At 37.0% G+C, this 20,800-nt stretch overlaps 1 protein-coding gene across 1 annotated transcript in view; it reads left to right on the top strand.

Annotated features, from left to right (window-relative positions):
• LOC140135619 (G patch domain-containing protein 1-like) overlaps positions 1–20,800 on the top strand; it is a 172,498-nt gene that overhangs the window by 151,104 nt on the left and 594 nt on the right. Inside the window, exon 15 of the mRNA XM_072157188.1 lies at positions 5,983–6,530. Within this exon, the coding sequence (XP_072013289.1) occupies positions 5,983–6,530 (548 nt within the window). The remainder of the gene's footprint in view (positions 1–5,982; positions 6,531–20,800) is intronic.

The raw sequence follows: 20,800 nt of genomic DNA, 5'->3' as shown, positions 1-20,800 counted from the left end.
CTAAATATATTTCAAAATCCATCAGCTTATAAATCAGTTCAACTTGTTACAATTTATCTTTTCAATTTGCGCCATATTTATTTAAAATAACTTACAAGTTGAAAATATAATATCGAATTAACCTTTCAAACACCGAAAGTTAAATAATTGATAGATTTGAGTATAAATTGTGCTTAGCAACAAGAAGCATTTGATTACCTGTGTAACCGTGGTAACATTCATTGATTGCAACTAATAGACCTTATCTCCATAGTAATACCTTTATTGAAAAATAAGCCCACAGGAGATACATGTCAGCTGATATTACAATAGTAACTCAATCCAATCTCTAACTGGTCCCATTTGGAGGATATTTTTGGTGGTATGCTCCCCTGCAATTTTGAGGTGGTTTGGAGCTGATGGCGTACTGGTAAAAGGGGGTCTTTTGGAGCTGTGAACAAGTAAGGGGGGGTCTTTTGGAGCTGCGAACTGTCAAAATCAAGGGTCTTTCTTGGCTTTCTGGTTGAAAATCGCCTGACATGAAAACAGAAATGTGAGGAATGAATAATTTAGGGGTCTTTTAGAGCTGAAATTATCAACATCAAGGGTCTCTCAGGAGCTCTCTTTTGGTCAAATTTAGGGGGTCTTTCAAAACTGTGAAAACCAAAAATATAATATTATTCTATTCTAAAAACACATTTAGAAACAATTTTATCATTTTGTATACTGCTGTGATTAAACAAAAGGTCATTTAATGGGTTAAGCTCATCATTTGAAAGTAGCACTCGAGGAACACTTGAGGATACCAAAATCCCCCACATTTCTTGGGGATACATTTATGTATTGGGATCCTCAAGATATTCCATACTGTGGATTTCCCTACGGTTTTGCTTTAGAACCACATTGCCAATAGTGATCCATGTGGATGTGCCTATAGAACTATTATCAAAAGGTACAAAACCTAAGTAAATGGGATAGTGCTGATAACTAATAGGTAAAGATGTCTGTGACCAACCATATCTTTTGCATAGCTTGTGTATAGTCAACAATCATTAGTTTTGAACTGAGTTGAAGTTGAATACATGATGACCTTGTGAAGATGACCTGACGGTACTTTTGGGTTAATGTATTATGTGTGTTTGATTTATATGAAAGACTTGGAACGTGCCAAGATATGACAAGAAATATGTGAAACAATCTGATATAACCAGACCAAAGTCGGCAATAATGAAATTTAGATATAGGCAAAAATAATGTGCCATAATTAATAAAAAATGTAAAAAATTTGATTAAGTGTTCACAACTTTGCAAATAAGTATGACACAGACTTTGATTTCAACATCAGTAAAGTTAGGTATTAAGCAAGTTAGTCAATTGCCAAAATATCCAACTTTGGTCTCAACGGATCAGATCGTATGTCACATATCAAGATAAAGGCAGATATTAACAACCATGAAAGTTTTTTTTATAGATTTATTCAAGTTAAGGATCTGAAAAGTGCCACATAATCAGTTTCTGGTGTGTTTTTTTAGTTTGATTAAAACCATAATGTCCAATCTTATAATAGGAGTTTTGGTTAATTTTTTTCAAACCTGATTTTTTGGCATATTTGTAACATTTACACAAGTCCCAACTTGTACCTAAATGGAATCAGCCAAATTTGTTGTGTTTGTAGGTCTACAGAGCAAAGGTTGCTCCTATAGAACTCCAAATAAACAGCCAAACTAACCAGTGGGGGTTTCTTTCACATTAATTTGTTATATATGCTTTTTATAGTCAAAATTTCCGCAACTTTATTCAATTTCAACCTGTTTTGGGTACTTTTGCCCAATTTCACACACATTTTCAGTTTTTTTCAGGTTTTTTTAGGAAAGTACAGTCTCATGCCTGGACAAAGCATAAGTCTGAAAAAGTCAAATCTGATCAGTGTTGTCTAAATTTGTCCGATTTCACATAAGAAAACAAAATCTCAGAACAAAAAACTGAAATGAATAGATAATGATCATATCTGACATATGATATATGGTTATCCTTTTGTATACATTGTTGTAAAGTTTCTTGGTAGTAATTACTTCATCTAGCTTATAATTAATTACATGGCTGCTATGTTGTATGCTTCATTACCTGTGATAAATAGTTGCTTAGGCCAAAGGAGACCAACAGGTTAACTTATCATACCATATCAAACGGCAAATCTTTTTGATAAATAATAAATAGATATAACAGCAAACCTGGGGAGACTTTGTCTTTTGCTTGCTACAGTTTATGCCGACAAGGTCGGTCTGTATTAGTGAAGAGTTCAACACAGGCCAAAATATACACAAATCTTAATACCTTTTATTTTGTAATAGTGAAATATGGCTGCTTCGTTGTTTTGTTGTTGTATTGTGCACAGTGTGTTGTTATTTGTTAATGATCTGCAGCTGACATAAGTTGCTGAATTTGCAGTTTCTTTGATTCACCTTTTCGGTATATCCCATAAGCCTTTGCGAGTATACCCGAGAACTTGTCATCTGATGTCACGCCGACTTGCAATGCGCAGTAATGATGTTCGATAAATGATGTGTGCTTCGGCGCAGATCGATGTGACGTCAAACGATGAGTTGTCTGGTGTACTCGCAAAGGCTTATGGGATTTAGCGAGTTTGCCAACTGTAGCTATGTTCATGCAGGCACCAATCACCCAAGGGGTGGAACCACTGCGACATTATTTTGAAAAAGTTGTAGTCCGTATGTGCACACGTCATACAAAGATAGCTGCAGATAGCACACATTTTCAGTACGAAACTTGGGGAGCTGGTCCTGGTTACAATGGTTATTTGTGAAATGTTTAGGGGCGTGCGCTCTTGAACAGGCAAAGTCCCTGAATTAATTGTTTAATGGTTTATGGAAGGATGTGGGGCCATAGTGGTCAGTGACAACCTGTAAAGTGTGCTGAGGCTTGTGGATCAATATCTAGGCATTGTGCCTGTGCGTAGCGCACTATTAATCACTGTGCTTTTTTTTAGTAGATAGAAAAACAAACACATGAATCTGAAATTAAAACAAACCAAAAATGTTACAACACTTTTAAGTGTTAAAACATTTTAATTTGATCTTCAGAAGATAGCATCAGTAACATGATTCTATAATAAAATATCAATTTATCTTGTTCAACAGAAAAAAAGACAGCTAACACACATTTAAATTTGAGCTATCTGCAGTTCATAGCAAAAACACACAAATTTAACATACACCAAATAAAAAAAAACAGATAGAGAGTGAGAAAAAAAGGGTTGGAACCTTCAAATGTAGAATGAATCGATCCTCAAATCAATCTAAATTGTATGCACACTGTGGTTAGACTGGCAAAACCCCTGAGCTACCACCAAATAACTGTCACTGACATTTTCTTGGGGTGCAAATTTATTGATGTATCACTGAAAATACTCTTGAATGAAACTGTGACATAAAAACTATACATGACACAAAACTATTAAGTTTTCATCTGAGGGCACTCAAAGGTTCAGTTAAATCACTAAATATCTTTTGAGCTGAGTTACACCTCTTCAGTTCCTTTTGGCGTGTCAAACCTTTTAGTGGGACCGCTTAATGAATCTTTAAGTACTGATCCTCTGAGTTTCAGTGACTGATATGCAAAAATGTCCATGCCATATCATGTAAGCATGGTGTGAGTAAGTTACTTAAAACTAAAAAGCTTAACACAATCTGTAAATAATGACAAAACCTATTCTAACTTAAACTTACATCCAGTTCATTTCCAAATTATGACATGAATTTCACGTAAAACGAGGCCATCTCCATATTGGATTTGAACCTGGAAACACGGAACATGTGCTTCCGTTTTGAAAAATTGCTCGCCTGTGGTGTTTATTACAGACAGTTATGGTAGCATAAATATTTGTGTCTCATTGTTGAATATCAATGAAAAGAGTAGAAAATGAAAAAAAAGTAAAGAATTTTTACGTTTTTGCGGTGAATGCATGATTACAACAAAGGTTTCATTTCTGTTTTTTGACACATCATAATTGGTTGTTAGTCTACTTACAACATACATGGTAATAAAATTAGTCATGGTAAAGAAAGTAATAAGCTCCTTATTTGTCATTTCAGTTGAATAAAGCAGATAATGCCAGATATGTCGTATTCACATACAGGTCAAACGTGTCTGTATTTTAGGTGAATTTGCTGCTTTTGAATTTTGAAACCTCTTATCCCATTCATTTAGTATAGTTGACAGACTCCTCCACGGTCCAGGGGAAGCGTTAACCCCCGATCGGGGGTGAATGACCCCCTAAATTTAAAAAATATCAATTTTTCACCCTCTATATTGGGAATATGTGCAAGCTTGGGGGTGAACTCTCACCCTCTACTTTTGGACCTTACTCCTACCCCTGACTACACTGCAAAAATATTTTTCACCCCCGAGATTTAATATTCACCCCATGTATTTGGATTTTCTGCAAGCTCGGGAGTGAAATACACGGGAAAACAACCCCCGACTTTCGGGCCTTAATGCTACCCCTGCCCCCACCTTCCTCTTATTCTGCATTGTCATGGTCATCCTCAGTTTTAAGCTTTCTTAAGTGCTTTCTGTACATCATCACAGTTTTGAGTCAAGGGTTACCTTAGAAACATTGTCAAAGAGAAACCAAGTGCTATACATTGTTAAAAAAAAAAAAAAAAACTTGTTCACTGATTTAATTTTTATTGCATTTTGGCATACTTTTTAGCTGGTTTATAAAATGTGCCAACTGTGTTGTGATATAATAGCAAGTCTGGTGCCACATAACTTTGTGTGTGGGTTTCTTACACAATTCTTTTATTCTTTTTTGTTTGGCCTGAAAAGTTCTATAACTTTGTACGTGCTTAGATTTGACTTGTCCCAAACTTTGCGCAATTTAGTTTATGTCATTGAATGAGCTATTCTGCTTACATACAAAGATAAAATAAGTATTAATGACAAAATAATAATAATAATAATGACGATTTAATATAGCGCCGGTATCCGCCTTTCGACGCTCAATGGCGCTTGACACAACAAGTTCAAAAGATCTGAGAAAAATATATCAACATGGTGACACAGTTCATAAGAAAAAGAGTCAATACTAAAAGAGTCACTCTTTGAATGCCTCATTGTATAGATGGGTCTTAAGTCCAGATTTGAAAGTTGCGATATTGTCACATGTTCTTAGTGCTACAGGCAGTGTGTTCCATAGTTTCTATACTACCCTTAGGTCCCGCCTTAGGTTATTCTTGTGCAAAAGTACTGGGGCCTTTACTGGGACATTGTGAGTTTGATCTCATACAAATAAATAAATACCTCCCTTTTTACAAATAAAAGTACTTTTTTAGAATGCTTTCAGACAAAAATCTGAATTCTACCATAATTAGGCGATGAAATGGATGGAAGTTTGAGTCATAATAGATTTTGTCCATGGAATTTAGCAATCGTCACTGACATGACTGCATGTAAGTTTTAAGCTTACTCACACAATATGGCATGAACTGATGGAAAAAGGGTTTGCATTTTTGTCAATTTTTCATTGAAAAATTAGAGGGGGTGTTTATTAAAGTTTGTTTGGTTTATATAAGGCAAAAAAACAAAACTCATAACAACGTGTATTAATATAGAATGGAATGCATGCAGTTGGGCGAAATGCTTACGCTAGTTGTGCGTTGCGTACGTTGATGGCTTATATGAATTTACGTGAGCGTGAGTTGGGACTTTATTGATGTGAGCAGTAACAAAAGCCGAATAATTTCCGCCTTATATAAGCCGAACAAACTTTAGAGGGGGAGCGTTTATTACAGACAATACGGTATGTATTCAAACAGTGATCTACATCCTCACATATTGTCATTTAGAGTCTGCTTTATTCTTTAGGGATTGTTCTATAACCGGAGGGAACTGCCCGGAACCGCCGGTTGACCGCCGGTTGAGTTTTGATTTCATCCCTTAGTAATTAGTCTAATCTTTCTATTCTTATTTGTTTCCCATCAGATACAGTACTACCAGATGTGGACAAGACACCTGTTGGTGTGCAACAAAGTACTAAAGATACCTTCAACATCAGGACTGATGAACAAAGACCACCACAAAATGATAACATCATTGGTAGTGCAAGTCCAATGGATGAGCAGTCCACCGCATATATGACACACGGTGTATCAGAAAACAAAGCTGATGAGACCAGTGAAGATGAATATGGTCCAAGACTACCTCCACCAGCAGATGCTTCAAAAAGAAATATGTCATCAAAAACTGATAATACAAAATTGAGATCCAGAGATCATAGAACTAGTGCATATGAGGAGAGTTATATAGAAAAATATGTTGGTTCACAGAGTGATAGACATAGAACACAAGAGAGAACTAGTGATAGATATGGGTCAACATCTAGGAGCAGAGGTCGTCATGGGGATAGGTCACTGTCAAGTGAAGATGGCAAAGATAGACATAGGAAAGAGAGACATAAGGAAAAACACAGTTCTAAGGATAGGCAGAGTAGTAAGGATAAACACAGGCATAAGCACAAGAAGGAAAAGAAGGTATGTTTGCTCTGTCTGTGTGCTAGCCATAGACTACAACATAAGGAGTCCCACATTCTTGATAAGTTCATCAGGACTGTAGTTTTCCATTAATCAAACATTTGGTAGGGCACGGTGGCTCAGTGGTTACAGCCTTGGACTCATAATCTGAGAGCTTGCTGATGTGCGTGGGTTCGATTCCCCGTCCCACCACCGTGTTGCGCCCTTGGGCAAGGCGCTTTACCTCGCTTGCCTCACCCCACCCAGGTGCAATGGGAAGCTGTTAGGGGTAGTTACAGTCGTTGTACTGATGGATCTGCGCCACTTGTAGGCTGCAAACGTGGTTCCGACATATTCTAATGACGGCGGAATAAATGTAAAGCGCTTTGAGGCTGTTTACGGCATAAAGCGCTATATAAATATCTACATTTATTTATTTCTTCTATACAAGTCCAATTGAAACACTTACTGTATGGGACATTTCAAGAGCTAAGATCTGCTCTTTTCATCAGCCAGATGATGCACTGATCTGCTTGAATGAAGTAACTCTCTCATCTCCAGAGATCAATACATCATAAAGGTGGCTTAATTTGAATGTGCCATCAACTCTGTTCATAGATTGGGTGCCCTGCCTCCGGATCCAGGTGGATTCCTTGACTCATCTTGTATATTTCTCATTTTCAGTTGTTAGAATTGAACTATCCTCCCAGCTTATAATGTGGCTGAAAATGATTATATGACTGATGAAAAGAGCAGACCTTAGCTCTTGAAACGTCCCATACAGTAAGCGTTTCAATTGGACTTGTATAGAAGAAATGTTTGATTAATAAGAAGTTCAAGTTATGAGATAGTTTCTCAAAATATCAAGAGCTATTTCAAGAATCACTGAACTAATTGTTAGACTTGTTCGTACTCATTTTAATGCATTTTGCATGCTGATTCCAAATATGGTCATACAAATATACAATTCTGAAATTTTTGAATTTTTGTCCCCCTACACATATGTGGGGCTTATATTATCACCCAGATTGTTTGGCTGTCCGGTTGTTTGGATTACCATGTCTGCTTATGTGCACAGTGATGTTCATCACTTGTTCCAGTGCACTTTTGTATTGCCATTGATCCCAGTTGTTTAACACTTCTGTGGGCCTTGGGATTGGTAATTTTTGGCTATCAAACTTTACCTACTTCTGTGCCTGCATTAGTTGTTTTTGTCCCCCTCTGTGTACAGTCTAGTCTGTATTTTACTTGTTTCCTCACGTCAAGTTGGTATACCTTGCCCATTTTCTTTCTTTTGTCCACGGTTTCAATTTAGTAAGCAAAGGAAGCTGCGGTACCAACCTGTGACAAGCACCCTGTTCTTAGGATGAGAGAGGCAATAAAAAGGGATGACAAAGTGCATATATAATCATATGGTTTGGGCTCAAACATTTAGCCATTAAACTTAACATGAGGTGTTTTTTTTATCACAAGTATGATTTTTTACCATTATTACATAAAGTACATCATTATGACTATAATATGTTTTGTCACCTTGCACACCTGACAACCCTCATCAAAATAGGTTTCAATTTGATACTTTTCACATGAGGTCACATACTGTCAGAACCCTCATTCTCTCACGTGTTGATTTACTGTAACATTTTGCTCAATGGAATAACACAGAAAGATCTCTCCAGACTACAGAAACTACAGAACAAATGTGCCAGGCATATCGTAAGCCCAAGTCTGATCATGTGAGCCAGAGCCTACTCTTAAAGGAAGTGTCCGTAATCACAACATTAAGCCTTATATGTTAGAAAAATAATTATCAAGCACGAATCACATGGTTTTATTTCAAACAAACTCATATTAACCATAAAACGAATAAAACAGCCATCTCTCAACACGCGATATTCAAAATTCCACTACCGAAATTGTCTAGAGCAGTGACGTCCCAATAGTTCAATGAAGCCTGTCGACAAATGAGCACAAATAACCATGACGTCACTGCTCTAGAACATTCCGGCGCGGGAATTTTGAAAATCGCGTGTTGAGAGACGGCTGTTTTATTCGCTTTTATGGTTAATATGAGTTTGATTGAAATAAAACCATGTGATTCGTGCTTGATAATTATTTTTCTAACATATAAGACCTAATGTTGTGATTGCCGGACACTTCCTTTAAGATATCTTCATTGGCTACCAGTTCATGAGAGAATCAAGTTCAAGACACTAACGCTTGTGTACAAGTTCCTGAATGGGCTCTCTCCTCAGTACATTTCCAACTGTCTCACGGTCAAGAGCTACATATATGGTATGAGTACTAGGTCCAGTGAAAGTGTTAATTTTATCATTCCTCGCACCAGGAAATGTGCTGGGGATAGAGCCTTTTCAGTGACTGCCCCAGGGTTTTGGAATGGCTACAATCAAGAAGGCCATCAGCCTGAACTCATTTAAGTCATTGATCAAAACTCACTTATTTTGCAACTTTTGCTGCCATTGCTTTTTGTATTTTTGAATTTTTTGGTTTTCTTTTCTCTTGCGCCTTGAATCCCTAGGCAAAGGCGCATATAAATACTTGTTGTTATGTTATTAGCCTATTTTGACTAACTCTCAATGTAAAGTAGGTTTATTATGTAGGCCTATGTAATACGCTTTTGGTATAATGTTTGAAACCAACTCCCTTTATATCAATACACTATATTCATATTAATACTGTCAAAAATGCGGTGACACTTTACCCTACTTAATCAAGCAGAATATACCTTATGCTTATAATGCATGTAACTCTTTGACAACGTGTGTAATGGGGTTTGAAAAATCACCCCAGAACATATGTTTGTGTCACATTGTACCATGGCTATTTTAACCTCTTTATGAGTTCAGACATACATTTTGAGTGTTTTCACAAATGTTCACAAAATTTCACAAAATTCAAAAACTTTTGAATTTTCATAATTTTATTATCATATTTGATGTCTACATGAAAAGTGCATCCATAAGAATACAAACATGCCTTATCTGGGTGCAGTATTTTGTGAAATAAACTTTTATCATAGAACGTCTGTACTATACCAATATTATTAAAAGTATTATCCTGGTAACAATTTGTCATGTATGTTTTGATTCCGATCTGAGATGGAGCTAGAGGCACAATATGTTCAGACTTATTGCTTGTGATTGGAGTTATTGTACAGAGCTAATCCCCAGAAAATAAGTGTGTGAACTTTGACTTCATCCTTCCCATTTGAAAAATAGTAGCCCTGTATTTTTGACATTTTGTGAGCTTTTCATGGCTACTATTAAGATTAAATGGATTGAGCAAACTTTGGCCTCTTTTTCCAATTAAAAGTGGAAAGTTTGACAAATGGGTAAACCTTTCATGATAAATTATATAATCTTTATGAGGTAATGTATGTTGTGTGATGGGAATGTATGTCGGTAGTTTTGATTCATGTTTGAAGTGAAATGTGTTCTCCTCCAGGTCTATTCATTTGATTGACAAGTTTGCCTACAAAGCCTTCACCCCAAACAAGACTTAGCACCTGTTCCAGGCTTTTATATGTGATGTGATATGATGTTGAGAGCAGTGTGGCCCAGTAGCAAAGGGATTTATCTCTGGTGCAGGAGGTCTCCGGTTTTACTCCCGGCGGGGGTTAATTTCTTGTTGTACACTTGGGCAAGGCGCTTTAGCTCACTTTCCTCCCTTTACCCAAGTGAAATGGGGAGCTGTTATGAATATTGTCCATTGAGCACCGCCCAAAAGTATGAGCATGCCTTGGTATAATTTCTGTCGTTTTCTGATGAAAACGGAATAAATGTAAACCGCTTTTGATACCAGTGAAAGGCGCTGTATAAATGCCAACATTTAACACCTACTTTGCCTGTGACTGTTTTGCAATTTCCAGTTGTTAAAATTACTCATTTTGGGCATTTTGCATGATTGCCTGATACATTTATTAAAGAACAACAGTTTCCGCATTCAGTCAGACTGGCAATAAGCCGATTAAGAAATAGTTTGAACGTAATTAATAGAGTACTGTGGATTAAAAATATCCAGTGGCCACAAAATTGTAGCAATTGCAATCTCTGAGCAAAACGAGGTCACAGGACAAGTTGTAGCTGTATAGTAACTTTACAAAGGAATGAACAGAAACTAAATTACTGTGTACTGCGCAATCATGGTAACACTTTCCAGACTAGTAATAATTGGGCTATTCCATTTAAAATCCACACTACCCCTGTGGAAGATTTAGCTAAAGTCTTTCACAGAAGGAGTATGAGTTTTGAATAGAATAGACAATTGGGTAACTTCCATTTGAAACATTCACTCCAGTTGTGAAAGATATAAGTAAAGCCATAATACAGGGGGAGTATGAGTTTCAAAATGATTAACCCTGACCAGTTACATTTGAAATACACCCCTCCCCCCTGGAAGATATTTCCAAAATCTTCCACAGGGGTAGTATGGATTTTACATGGAATAGCCCATTTCAGTCTATGAGGAAGCATACATGTGGGAGATATAACATGAAAAAATGGGTGAGAAACTTAAGAACCTGGGCTAAGAACAGGTGTGTTATTTAACAAGATGTCTACATTCCACAAATTGTCTAGGCACTGTGATATGTATTGTTAGGAAATAGCCAGGGTGGTGTGATAATAACCTTCACTATGGACCACAATGGCCTCATCCCAATGGCATAGTTCAATAACCTCAACTAAACAATCATAGTACAAAATTTGACCTCAAGTTGCAGAGTATGAGTTTTTGTACCCAAATTTTCAAAGGTCAACCAATGAATGTACAAATGTATTGGGGGTAAAGAACTGTGCCCTGATAGATGAACATGTTGTGGATCCTGGTGCTTGGTATACATAACATGCTTACATCAACAAGTTCTGGTACGTGCCACTGATTGGGGCGCTTGCTTTGTTTTCTTGGTGTTCCTGCCTTTAATATGCTTATTTAATTTAGCTTGTGTGTTTCAGATTTGAGTAACTAAAGCATACATTCTCACGGAGGGATAAACACCCTTTTGGAGTGGACTTGCTTAATTCATGAATTAAAGCTGCTACTTTGTTCATTTCTCTTGGATATGGAGTGACAGCAATAGGCGTTATAGCATGAACCTACCCAACTAATACTATCTGAGACCACTATTTTCACATCTGCTATTTCTAGTAGTCGTTTTAGTTCAACAATTGTTAAGGGCATGGTAACGTTAGTGGTACGTACCCTTGACTCATGATCAGCGGGGTTTGAGTGATTGTGCTTTGCAATTAGACGAGGCCTTTTTAGGTCGTCAGAAGGAAAAGACCTTATGGCATCACGAGTCGTGTGTCCGTCCGTCAGTCTGTGTGTCCGTCAACCATTATGTAAGACTTTTTGGTCTAATATGAACAGTTCAAATCCTATTGCAACTAAACTTGAGTCATAGTTGCACTATGGAAACCCTCATCTATTGGTGGTGTTCAAGGTCATATACTGAGGTCAAATGTTATTTTAGGTCAACTTGTAAATAGGCTGAAATACAAAATCTGGTCTGGCATGAACAGTTCACATCCAATTGCAACCAAACTTAAGCCAAAGCTACATTCTGGGAGCTTTCATGTAATGGTGTTGTTCAAGGTCACATACTGAGGTCAAAGGTCATTTGACGACAACTTGTAAATAGGCTGAAAATACAAAATCTGTGCTCACATGAACAGTTCACATCCAAACTTTAGCCAAAGCTGCATTATGGGAGCTTTCATGTAATGGTGGTGTTCAGGATTAAATACTGAGGTCAAAGGTCATTTGAGGTCAATTTGTAAAATTGGCTAAAAATGGAAAAAAAAAGGTGTATCACATGAATATTTACTATGCGTGGTGTTCACTACCATATGAGCCATATCTTCGGATGACCTATCTGGGACCTAGACTGCTGCCCTCAGTCGTCAACCGTCTGGATTGATGACTGAGAAAACTACGTGGAAAAAAAGTGACGGATTTTGCAACAGGATTCCTGTGGCATAAAGCATGCGCAGTTGTGTCCAAATTGACCTTTTGACCAAGTTTGTTGTTTTTAGAAGTTCAGAGCGCGATCTTGTCACAGCGGCTGTAAAGCGACGCTGTACACGGGCGCCGCTAGTCAGTCGCCACGGGCGCACAACCAAAGTCGCATTGAATAGTTTTCAGAAGTCCGTCATGATTTGGGCTGTAAGATAATCAGTCGTCACTACGAAGCATGCAGTACATGCGAAGTGTAGACGGCTGATTGGAATTAGTCTATCTGGGACCGCCGGGCCATCCCTATTTTTTATTTTTTATTGTCTCTCTCCACCCAGGTGCAATAATATATAGCTATGCTGGGGAGGTTGAACACATTTGCTGTGCAGGTTGAGTGGTAAACCCTCCCAACAACATTGAATTCTATCAGGGGAGTTTGGCCATCTGAGGTCTATCCCAATTTGGCCCAACACCAAGGAAAAACAGATGGGCACTTCAGCATGTGTGTATTGCTCTAGCTCGACTCTACCTTTACCTGTAATCTTCAACTGCAGTGCAACATACAGTAAGCCAAAAAATTAAGGTACCAGTTATGTTCACCCCTGTATATCCTAAAGAAAGACAAATATGTAAGATAAAAACAAGCAGCCAATACCTGGCCTCTTTAGCTCTGATTTTTAGTGATTTAAGACCTTATTCATTGAAATTGGTTGAGAAATAAAGAAACAGTGATCTAAAACCTAACGAAGAAACGAAATCAAAAGTTGCACTTTTGTGTTCTAATCAATGAATGCATGATGCTAGTTTTAACGTGGTAATCAATGGAAGCACGGCGCTAGTTCGCTTGTTCGTGAATGCGTTGTGTACAAATCAATAGGGCCTGCATGGTGCAACTTTTAAATTGACATCTTCCTTGAGTTTTTGGATCGTCGTATGTTTATTTCTTGAACAACTTCAACAAATGAGGTCTTAAATTCGAGCTAAAAGATGCAGCTATTGGATGCTGGTTCCAATTATGACACATCTGTCTTTGTTTAGGATATACAAGGGATGAACATAACTGGTACCTTAATTATTTGGCTTACTGTAGTTGAAAGTACTGTTAGTTATTAGGTGCAGTATTGGTATGGTACGTAAAATTACCGTGCGCGAAGTGTCATACTGGGTGAAGCCGAATTACGCTGAACCTACAAATTTATCCCACCACTAAGTCATTCTAAATATTGAGTTTATAAACATTCGAATTGTTGCAAAAAAGAAAAACATTACAAAAATTGGATATCCGACTGTTCCGTATATTACATCTTGCATGCATTTTATGCACCCAGTATACGCGAATCGCCTTTACGGCTATCTTGTCATATACACGTATCATGCTTACGCAATACGTTCTCACTGACTTGATATAAAGCGTAAGTATGCACTCACTGACTAGATACAAAAATATATAGTTTCATGTGTTCACGGTTCAGTTAAGTTTATTACAGTGCAGCTATTTCCAACTCTTTCACAAAATTACACATACTGTTGATCATGTGTTTCGCTTTCATGTTTTTTTAATCTCAGGCAGTGGGAAACAAGGACAGATATATTTGCTTGATCTACTCTGACATTGAACTAGTTACTCATGCATTAAACACGTTTTCATAATCAAATCTTGTGCAACTTTCAAGTTTCATAACCAAATCTGACTTAATTTTCAAATTTCATAACCGTGCAAACATTAAGCAACTTTTTATGTTTTCATAGTTTTCAACATCCACATCTGAAGTTATGGTCAAACTTAGATTCAATGTAGGCCTATATTGCTTCAATATAGGCCAATACATATATTGCTTGTTTGGAGTTGTTTGCTTGCTCTACTGTGACATTGAACAGATTTGGTTATGCTTAAGGGAACTGGAATGAGCGTTTTGGGCGTTTCGACAGTATTTTTTGTGGGACCTGAGAGCACATCAGACATATCGAATTGCATTCTGAATACGAAGAATGTCTTTCTGATATCAAATAATTTGCATTTTATGATACAAATTTTATAATACAAATTTTATGACAAATTAATAAAATTTGATATTTTTCACATTTTTGAGATATAACAGTCCTCGAAGTAAATTTTATAAATTTAATGATATATTCTTAAAGTGTATGTAGCTGGGAGGAAAAGCTGACGATCAATTGAAAATTTTGACCTTTCATATTGGATATATGGATTTTTTTCCCAAAAGACCTATTTTTTTTGATGTTTTGGAAAAAAATCCATATCTTCAATACGAAAGGCTTTTCATCCCACCTACATACTCTTCAAATATAAATCATCATATTTATAAAGTTTACTTCGAGTACTGTTAAATATCAAAAATATCAATTTTTAATTATTTGCCATAAAATGTGTATGAAATTGCTAATTTCAAAAATTCAAAATTATTTGATATCAGAAGGACATTCTTCGTATTCAGAATGCAATTCGATATGTCTGATGTGCTCTAATGTCCCACAATAAATACTGCCCAACGTTCATGAGAGCATACATGTATGTCTGATGTGCTCTCAGGTCCCACAAAACTTTTTATGTTTCATAGTTTTAAACATCCACACCTGAAGTTATGGTCAAACTTCGATTCAATATAGGCCTATATTGCTTGTTTGGAGATATGTTTGCTTGCTCTACTCTGACATTGAACAGATTTGGTTATGCTTAATGCATAACCAAATCTTACTTAATTTTAAAATTTCATTACTGTGCAGATCTTGAACAACTTTTTATATTTTCATAGTTTTAAACATCCACACCTGAAGTTATGGTCAAACTTAGATTCAATATAGGCTTATTTTATATTGCTTGTTTGGAGCTCAAGGAGATTTGCTTGATCTACTCTGACATTGAACTAGTTATTCATGCATCAGACCCTTTCAAAGTTTTCATAATCAAATCTTGTGCAACTCTCAAGTTTCATAACCAAATCTGACTTAATTTTCAAATTTCATAACTGTGCCGATTGTGAGCAACTTTGTTTCATAGTTTTAAATATCCACGCCTGAAGTTACAAAATTATATTGAATATAGGCCTATATTGCTTATTTGGAGCTCAAGAAGATTTGCTTGATCTACTCTGGCATTGAACTAATTACTCATGCATCAGACCCTTTCAAAGTTTTCATAATCAAATCTTGTGCAACTTTCAAGTTTCATAACCAAATCTTACTTAATTTTCAAATTAACTGTTTAAACTATGAGCAACTTTTAATGTTTCATAGTTTCAAACATCTACAGCTGAAGTTATGGTCAAAATTATATTCAATATAGGCCTATATTGCTTGTTTGGAGCTCAAGAAGATTTGCTTGATCTACTCTGGCATTGAACTAATTACTCATGCATCAGACCCTTTCAAAGTTTTCATAATCAAATCTTGTGCAACTTTCAAGTTTCATAACCAAATCTTACTTAATTTTCAAATTAACTGTTTAAACTATGAGCAACTTTTAATGTTTCATAGTTTCAAACATCTACAGCTGAAGTTATGGTCAAAATTATATTCAATATAGGCCTATATTGCTTGTTTGGAGCTCAAGAAGATTTGCTTGATCTACTCTGGCATTGAACTAATTACTCATGCATCAGACCCTTTCAAAGTTTTCATAATCAAATCTTGTGCAACTTTCAAGTTTCATAACCAAATCTTACTTAATTTTCAAATTTCATAATTATGTCAAGTTTCATAACCAAATCTTACGTAATTTTCAAATTTCGTAACTATGCAAACTTGAGCAACTTTAAAGTTTCATAGTTTTAAACAGCCACACTTACAGTTATGGTCAAAGTTATTTTCAAAAGTCAAAATTACATTCAATATCACTTGCTCAAAGGTTTTTCACACTGGGTTATGAGCGAGCACTTCCTTTACTCAATCTGCTCACCTCTTCCTTGGTCTTCCTCTAGCCCTAGTTCCTGTTGTTTTGCTGTTATACGTTCTTGCCGCAGGTTGGCTATCATTCGCATAAGGTGACTGAACCATTGCACTTGTTGTTCTGCAACATATTCTGTGATTGGTTTGGTGTCCACCATCTTTCTGACATTCTCATTCCTGATTTTATCCCTCCTTGACTTATTAGCTGCTCTTCTTAGGCATCTCATTTCACAGGTGATGAGCTTTTGGGTTGTTCTTTTGTTGAGAGTCCAGGTTTAACACTGGTAGCAGAGTGAACAACATAAATAAAATTGAGCCTTAGATAAAAAGGAGCCTTGAACAACATAAAAGAAATGACCTTCAATTCTACAATAAACCTACTAAAAGATTTGGTCAGTTTCAACATTTAAAATGTAATATAAAGGAGATATTAGGTAAAATATCTTGCTCCTGAACAAAACCCAGCAGGACCTCGGGAGAACAAGGTGGTGCAGTGGTAGACTCCCAATTAATAATCACAGGGTAGTGTGAGGCATGGGTTCGAATCCCTGCAGCACCAACGTGTTGTGCACTTAGGCAAAGTGTTGGGACTTGATGCAGTAATAAAATTGACTAATTTTCACCAAATATAAGCTATACAATGTACAGTTTGCTCTTTTAAAATTGTAATGTAGGAAAGGGTGCTTTTTGCTTGGTAAGTCAAATATCTACACCCTAGATTTAGTTCTTTTTCCCATAAATGTTCACATGTACAGTTTAGGACACATATATGCATTGGTGACTCTATGTCAAGTAATTGACTAAGCAATTTATTGTATGTCATAGGGGTTAAGCTTTCTCTTTGTACAAATCTATGGGAAATAAGGTGAGTCAAATGCACCAATAGTGATGCTGGCTACAGAAGGAATTAGAATCTGCATTGATCCAGACTGTTTGAATGTGTACCAAATACAGGTGCCGCTATAACTAGTAGTTTTGTTCCGATCGCTGAAACACCAGGAAAAAATTGACCAAATTTGTGATGTTTATATTCTGTTTGAACTTTTTAGGCTACAATTATCCTTATTTTGGGCCATTTGGCATTTAAATTGCACATTGTTGCATGCTTCATGTGCACAGGTCTCGATAAAGTCATTTTGGTAGCGAGTTAGCTGAAACCTTTCCAATTTTACCCACATTGGAAATTTTATCCACTGATAACTAGGTACTATAACTAAGACAGGATGTGAGCAGTGGCGTAACTAGGGGGGCGGGGGGCAACGTGCCCCGAGCGCCACCCTTAGGGGGGCACCAAATTGACAAAGTCAATTGAAAGAACATTTTGAGATCGATATTCAACTTCTAGTAACCAAAATTAATTAGTGGTAGGTCTTATTTGTCCAAAATGGTCTTATTTGTCCAGAATGGTCTTATTTGTCCAAAATGGTCTTATTTGTCCAAAATGGTTTCAAGAATTGGGGGTGGGGGCATTATGTATCCTTAGCCCTGGGCACCACAACCCCTAGCTACGCCACTGCCCGCGTCTAAGATATTCTCGGGTGGGGGGGTAGGGGCACCAATTTTGTTTCTTGCCCCGGGCGCTACCAACCCTAGTTACGCCACTGGATGTGAGCACCAATAGATCAAAACCAAAGTTACACATAAATATATGGACAGGTTACTTTCAGGCTGGACAGGATACTTAAGGAGCAGCCTGTCGTGCAGACTGGTTGTGTTTTGGCTGAGTTTTACACACTGATAATATGCTGCATGTGAGAGTATGTTGAGATACAAATTGCGGTACATCACATATAATTTGCACTAAGTACCCCCTCCCCCGCTGCGGATCAATGTTGCCAATCTATATGAAACCAGATTGCTTCTGATCCATAATCACAGTGTACATACACCCTAATGTCTTTATCGCTTTTCAATTACCCCATGACTTGAACCGTTGCCCATTTGACTTGGTAATAAGCTCATGTTGTTCAAAGTTCTATAGATGTTAACATGTTCACATGTTCCCTATGAACCTGCTATTGTATTTTGTTGTAAATCTGTTATGGTGCTAGATTAAGTTGATAAGTGTTAACTGTGCATAGTGTTACAGGTTACCATTCCATAAGTCACCTGTCTGCATTGGGATATTCCATTTATAATCCACACTACCCCTGTTGAAGATTTTGGAAATATCTTCCACAGGGGGAGTATGAATTTCAAATGAAATGAGCACATTGGGCAACTCCATTTGAATTTTATACACCCTCTGAGAAAGATTCAACCTGAATCGTCCACAAAGGGAGGATGAGTTTCAAATTGAGCTGCTAATGTGTTAATTCCATTTGAAATTAATACTTACCCTGTGGAAGATATTTCCAAAATCTTCAACAGGGGTAGTGTGGATTTTAAATTGAATAGCCCAATCTTCTGTACAAGAGTTGTACAAACTGAATAGTACCCATCAGTATCCCATTATCATGGACAAGACTGCAACACTAAATTTCAACACAAGATTCTCTAATTTTGTAGATATATGTTATCTAGAGAGGCTCCAATGTTGCAGTTAGAAAATGCACACTTTGTGTAGTTGTTTTGATCAATTGTCGATCTTGATAAAAGAATATGAACAGGTGAAGTCAGACCCTATATGACTCCATTTGTAATGCTCTGGGAAACAGTAGCATAGCCAGTGGGAAGAGTGCCCCTATGACAAAAAATGAAAGAGAAAAGTGCAAAAAAAGAAAGAGAAAATTGGGAAGGAAAAGAAAAGGGGCAAGGAGCCTGTTTTCCACCAAAATTCACCACGATCCTGGGAAAAAGCTGTAAAATGCAAATCCCATTAAAGCCTTTTTCACCCAAATCATGTCCCAAAATAGTGTAAAATACAAAATATGTGTGCTCGTAGCGTGCAGTTTCTCAATAAAGCTTTTTTTGGAAGCTCAGAAGACTCAACACATGCAATATCTTTACAAATCCTGTATATGTATTATTTGTAAAAAGCATTCTTATTCCAAAAATAAATAAAATGTTCATTCAAAATGTGTCTGCATCGCTCCAAGCTTATAAAAGCTGCACGCAATCCTGGCACAACATAAAGTTCAAAAGCTTTTAGAGGTACTGTCTGGTAGCTTTCTTTATCCCCCAGAATGAGGACAAAACAGGTTTGCCCTACTTTGACAAATAAGGTAGCTTAAGGTGTCTGGAGTACTCTGGACCCTTACAAAGTGTTACTCAGCAGACATGATGGATTAAACTCAAGGTTGTAATGTACTTGAAGGTGTTTTTGTGTGTGGAAAGTACATTAAAGGGGCATGGTTGGATTGGAAGCCTTGTCCCCATTTCCCCCCCATAATACCTAATATGTTTTTGTTTGTCTCAATAATCTCTTCTCGATAATGAGATATTCCAGTTGAAATTCATACACCCCCCCCATTCAAATGGAATCACCCATTCAGTTTACCCCCATATGACATTCACACTCCCTGTATGGGAGATTAAGGTCATGTCTTCTATTGGGGGTGTATGGATTTCATCTGGAATAGCCTACTGGCACCCTCTTCACCCCAAACCAATTTGTATGGCTTTATGTCAGTATAATAGTCGAATGTTTTTGTGATTGGGTTTTCCATTTTGTCAATGCAAGTGTTGGTTCTCAATTGTGATATTCCACTCAAATGGTTACCATCGTTCAGAGCTCTGTTCTTTTTCTGGATGTTTGTTTGCTCTTAGTCATGATTTCTTTTCACAGAAAGGAAAGGCTGCATCAAAGGTGCTGTTCTATATTTGTTGCATTTGCAAAATGCACACATAAAGTGGATCTATAGATTGAAATAATTTCTGCACAAAATTAAAGAAAACCAATGAAATGTTGGTGACTCTGAAAAGAGTCATTTAGACAACCAGGCAAGATGATTTGGTGGCTCTGAAAAGAGTCATTTAGACAATCAGGCAAGATGATGTCGCGGCTCAGAAGAGAGTCATTTAGACAATCAGGCAAGATGATTTGGTGGCTCTGAAAAGAGTCATTTAGACAATCAGGCAAGATGATGTTGCGGCTCAGAAGAGTCATTTAGACAATCAGGCAAGATGATGTCGCGGCTCAGAAGAGAGTCATTTAGACAATCAGGCAAGATGATTTGGTGGCTCTGAAAAGAGCCATTTAGACAATCAGGCAAGATGATGTCGCGGCTCAGAAGAGAGTCATTTAGACAATCAGGCAAGATGATTTGGTGGCTCTGAAAAGAGTCATTTAGACAATCAGGCAAGATGATGTTGCGGCTCAGAAGAGTCATTTAGACAATCAGGCAAGATGATGTCGCGGCTCAGAAGAGAGTCATTTAGACAATCAGGCAAGATGATTTGGTGGCTCAGAAAAGAGTCATTTAGACAATCAGGCAAGATGATTTGATGACTCTGAAAAGAATCATATAGAC

This window comes from Amphiura filiformis, chromosome 16 (assembly GCF_039555335.1).
Source record: "Amphiura filiformis chromosome 16, Afil_fr2py, whole genome shotgun sequence".
NCBI classification, from domain to species: domain Eukaryota; kingdom Metazoa; phylum Echinodermata; class Ophiuroidea; order Amphilepidida; family Amphiuridae; genus Amphiura; species Amphiura filiformis.
Note: the sequence above shows the minus strand (reverse complement) of the source record. Positions and strands in the feature narration are given on the sequence as shown.